This window comes from Morone saxatilis, unplaced genomic scaffold, assembly GCF_004916995.1.
Source record: "Morone saxatilis isolate NCDOM2014 unplaced genomic scaffold, NCSU_SB_2.0 Contig10, whole genome shotgun sequence".
In the NCBI taxonomy this organism is placed as follows: Eukaryota; Metazoa; Chordata; class Actinopteri; family Moronidae; genus Morone; species Morone saxatilis.
This window is the reverse complement of record NW_023339652.1, coordinates 19,646,931-19,652,367: the sequence shown is the minus strand read 5'-3', so window position 1 is coordinate 19,652,367 and position 5,437 is coordinate 19,646,931. Positions and strand designations below refer to the sequence as shown.

Sequence of the window (5,437 nt, the reverse complement as noted above, 5' to 3'; positions counted from 1 at the left end):
CACCAAGACAAATTCCTCATATGTGTAAAAACTTACTTGGCAATAAACCTAATTCTGATTCTGATTCTGATTCTGATGTCACATCTTAGCAATGATAGCTAACAAAGGCCAGAAATGATCCTTTACTCTGCTGCTGCTCTTTAGTCTGAGCTCCTTTAACCTCCTTGCTACATAATGCATCCCTGCACAACTGGATCTGCTTACTCGGTGGTCTGACACCTCACTTGAATATGGTAATAAATGTCTTCAGTGTAGCATTTGCATTGTAAATCACAGTTTCCAGTGGAGAGCTAATATCACACAGGGGTCAAAGGCTAAGGAGCCTCGGAAATGATTCATAGTCCACCTATCAAAGAGGCAGTTGTTGTACTTAAGCGACTTGTTTAATCTCCTTTAGCCTCATTTAACCCCCTCTCACTCCGCGCTTTTCACATTGCCCAGTCCACAATAAAACATTAGAAAAAAACCTGGAGATGCAGTAAGTGCTGGGAAGAGTGCTGGAAATATTTTTTCATTTCTGAAATCCGCTCCCTCTACTGCATTTTACTGGGTGACACTATGATAATTGGCATCCTGGCTTGTGTATGTGCCAGCCTCCACAGTGCCAGCCAGAGGTATTATGTTTCATCCCTGGGCAGTCGGTCTGGTGGAGATTAAAAATCGACTGAGGTCAACCGGGTAATTGGACAAATGTGGTTGTTACAGAAAGAGGATTTCGACTAATATCATATAATGAGACTTCTATACTCTCTGCCCTGCATTGCACTCGAAATTGACAAATTAGTTTAGGTCATCAAAGTCAGATTAGTATGTGACTGCCCGATTTATTAACACGAATCCCTTTAAAGTTGGTTGGTAGGTTAGGAAAGTTTGAGCTGCTTCATGCTTGCAGTTGTCATTTTCAGTGTCTCATTTAAATTCTATATGAATTATTTAATGAGCTGGATAGGTTGGCTTCATGGAGATTCTTTAATTTGACTGGTCATCTCTAACCCCAAATTTGTCAGTACCACTGGTTGTGGAAACTCATTTTTGTTTTTGCTTTTTTTTCCATCAAATGTCATCTAGAAATCATTGCAGCCCAAAGCTTTGAAGGTGAAAATGTGAAATTAGCAATCCTACAGTTTACAATCCTTGAGTAAATGATTAAAAATGTGTCTTTTGGCTCAGGAGGTTTAGATGTATTTTTCTCTGGCAGCAGCAGAAGCCGCATGCTCAGCTGTAATCGTGTCCATACAGGTTGTGAGACGGCGACTCCTTCTCTAACCCAGTTTTTCCTCCTCTTCCCTCTCTTTCAGTGCCATGAATCAGCCTGGACAACAGCTGCTACCAACATAGAGGTCACTTCACCTCTCTTTCCATTTGCTTCGGTCCAGAGGATGCTGGGAATGTGTCGCGGGCGCAGGAAGTTCCTGGCGGCCTCCCTCGCCCTGCTCTTCATCCCAGCACTCACCTGGCTTTACCTGTCAGTTGGGAGCTTTCAAGGTAAGCAGCAGCAGCTCTCTAACACAGTGAGCACATTAACACAGCAGGTCTGGCTGCTGCTTTGTGGTATAACAAGCTATAGAGATTATCTGGGTTTCTAAATCATTTAGCTTTTGTCTGTTGTTGTTTGTAGCTTCACTGTATTGGTGTTAACTGAGCAGGGTAACATTGTGTTGTTGGACGACTCGGGTAGCTTGCAGCACACTGTGGATGTTCTTTGTGTTTTACTGTACAGCCAACACAACACGTGTTGGATCATTTTTACAAAACCTGAGCTGATATGTACTGTGTGCTCGCTTATATAGAATCTGGAGCCTGAAGGCCTTTGCACATCAAGTTGTGTTTTTGTGATCCATCATCCCATTAAATTCGTTAAGCATTGAAAGCTTCCACACTGAGTCTGATGCAGTTTATTATTCTATGTATTAGGACTGTGTATTGGCAAGAATCTGGCGGTATGATATGTATCACGATACAGGGGTTACGATTCAATATATTGTGATCTATTGCGATATTGTTAAAATTTATTTTAATCTAATTTTAGGAAAACTGAGAAATATAGTTGACTGTTGAGTCTCTTCCCCAGGTTGTCAAATTTGGACCCTGGGAATGAGACTCAACAATCAGCTATCTTCGAGCCATCAGTCCAAAGTGTCTTTACATCTTTCTCGGCTCTGATTCGTTGTTTTCGTTCAGGCCCGGTGGATTCTTGCAAATGCCATTAGGAGCCAGAGGAACCTTAATTTCTTTACAAATTATCTGTCTCGTGTACTACTGTCAGGATATAGTGAAAGTTTCAGAAAATATGACAAAGCTTTACAGATTTTATTTCAGGCATAACCAAAAGCCCATCCAAAACCTCACTGACTTTGAGGCGAGGGAACCAGTGATGCTAAAATGCTAAGTCAGTTTCAGGTTTTATGACTCATTCCTGCAGCAATCTATTTAATCCATAGAAAAAGTGTCACCTTGATAAAAGTGTAAAATTAGGTTTTCAACTCTAAATTTAAAAATTTTAATTTTAGGCTGTCAGAATTTCACAATGTAGCGTGAATAAATAACAGCACGGTTGTTCTTTTTCACTGTTCACCATGCCTTAATATCAAACATCCAGCACTGTCCCAGAAAGTCTAAAGAAACAAATTTCCTGTAGACAAAGTCACCCTTCCCTCCTCTTTTTCTTCTGGAGGTGGTATATTAATGAATTACTGAGGCCTGTCCAAAGTTGATTACTTCCTCCAGACAATATAGTCCAGGAGTTCTTGGAGCCATTTTAATGACTTTGACTTGCAGGATTGAAATGCTGCAGTAGTGCCATTATTAATTATGATTAAATTGACAATTTTGACTCGGGGTCACAGTCGCTGGAGACTGTATATGTGAATACGCTCCCATAATGCAATAGTCACCAAGGTCTGCAAAGTAATTATTAGATTTGGCAGTGAATTCCTGGCTGTGGGGAGCACTTTCTGGGAGCGTGATAAGTTGTGAAAGGACCTGGCTGCAGGGAGCGTCAGCTGTAGGTGAGGCCTGAACGAGTGAGACAGGAACAATGTGCTTCCACTGGCTCTGACTCGCCCTTTCACACTTTCTCCCTCTCTATATCTCTATTTGTGTGTCTGTCTGCCCGTTTCTCTCTCAGTGTCTGACCTCTTTTCGTTGCTCTGTCTCCATCTTGACTGTTGTTTTTTCTCTGCTGTGTTTATCTGTCTGACAGAGTGAGAGAGCTGGCGAGTCTCTGGGGTCTTTAGTGTTTTGTCTGGATGAGCCACCACATAGAACAAACCTGCAGAGAGAATAAGGTCTCATCGATATAAAAAAATACACTATAGAGCTAAAATTATGTGCACACTCTTACCACATACTGTTGTGTGCTTTGTTCAGGGGCTGTTTTCCACTTGGGTACTGAACCTGGATACTGTTTTGGTACCAACTGAAACATAGTCAACATAGTCGGTAGCTAGGGTTGGGGTTAGGGCTGTGTATTGGCAGGAGTCTGCCGATATGATATCACAATACACACTGTAAAACCTGATAAGTTATAAGATATTTTACTCAGCTCAAAATTTTAAGTAACAAAAAACAGTTTGGATTACAGCTTTTAATGGTAATTAAGAATGTTTCTGTGACTTAGAAAACTAAATTGTAAAACTTAAAAAATTAATTTAACTTAAAACATTGTTGAGACTGAGTACACTGAAAATTTTAGGTAACAAACTCAATTTTTTAAAATAAAAACACTTGAATAAACAGCTTTTACTAGTACTTTTAAGTGACACTGACTTAATATTTAGTTGTACTGTGAAAACAAAATACCTTGTAAAAGCTGCTTAATCAAAAATATTTTAACTTACAAAATTGAGCTAGTGTTACTTAAAACATTTTTCGTATTCGTATCGTATTACAATACAGGTTACGATTTGATATATCATGATATATTGCAATATTGTAAGCATGACAATATATTGGCATTTATTATAAACTAATTTTAGCAGAACTGTCCACAATATGCATAAATATCTGAGCAAGAAGTCCCTATAACATCCAACATCATAGCTCTCAGTGTACATTCACAACACTGCTATCTAGCGGTTAGGGGTTCAATCACAACAATCAGTAGTGTTTTTGAGAAATAATACAATATACCCAAAGCAAAATATCACGATATGAAATTTTTGATATTTTCTTACAACCCTAGTTTGGGTTTGAAAGCATTTTATCAAATTGTATCATTTCTAATCCCTTATCATATGGATTCATAATCAGCTTTTGTTGGTTCAGCAGTCAGAAATAGTGGCAGCTTCATGAATGTGCACAACTTGAAGCTGCAACCTCATAATAAAATGTGCAGGAGAAGTTATGAAATGTTAATGAAATGTATCTGACACACTGAAATAACTGGTGGAGGTTTATTTTTACATCTTTTTTACCCCCTCTGTTTTGCCACAAATATTTCACATCCCTAGATATGAGAACAGCTAATTTGGGTACTTTGGCCTTCCCCCTGCCCCCTTTTGGGTGAAAGCAGTCCCTCTTCTTTGACTGGCAGTAAATGTAAATTTTGAGGTCTTTGCCAGTTAAATAGCATAAAATAAAACATACAAATTTTAGTTTTTAGCTACTAGGAGCAAACAATAATGTTATGTAGTTGCCGATTGCCCTTTCAGTCTGCCTTCATCAAAAAAGACGCACCTGACATATACCTTATCTTATACTACCTCATATTTCTGACAATATAAAGACAAAATTACCGTCATTACCATGCTTCTTTATTCGTGTCTCACTCGTTCTTTTACCTCCCTCGTACCCCTGACGTCATCACGCATATATCTGTGTTCCCAGACACTACATCCCTCCCCTTCTAGATAATGACTTATATTACGATAACTCATTATACAACACGTTGACTTGTTGACTATGCACCAACTTGTAGTAACATTTGCAACCTTGTATTACTGGTCTCTTAACATATCATACTTGTAACAGACTCAATTATACCTTTACTGTGACACATCTTAGTGTTCAATACTATTGCATAGAAAGCATAAATTCCACTTCAGTTTACTGTAACCAAAATACACTTGCTAAGGCTAGGAATGTATTCAGACTCATTAAACAACAGCCTTATTAAAACCATAAACTCATTTTCACTATAACTTCTTCAGTTTACTCAAAATATACAAAATATATTCAGAAAAATTTTTCAATTTATAAAAACATAAATGTCTTCTTTTTTAAACAAAATATATCTAAATATTCATCTTTAGCTTATAAGTCTGACTTAACTTCAGAAAAGTACATTTTCATTAATTTTTCTTCCATGTCATAACAACCTGAATAGCGAGGGGTGGACTACCTGCCATTAAGACATATCACCGGGGAATTATTCTGCCCCTTTTTTTGGCACTGTCTAAGTCACAAAGTCTGTGAGATGGAGTTGCAATCCCTGGTC

The 5,437-nt window shown here is 38.3% G+C and overlaps 1 protein-coding gene across 1 annotated transcript in view; it reads left to right on the top strand.

Annotated features, from left to right (window-relative positions):
* Positions 1-5,437, top strand: part of LOC118337638 (LARGE xylosyl- and glucuronyltransferase 1-like) — a gene marked incomplete in the record, with an annotated part of 118,997 nt that overhangs the window by 50,439 nt on the left and 63,121 nt on the right. Inside the window, 1 exon segment of the mRNA XM_035674760.1 lies at positions 1,299-1,485. Coding sequence (XP_035530653.1) covers positions 1,380-1,485 — 106 coding nt within the window.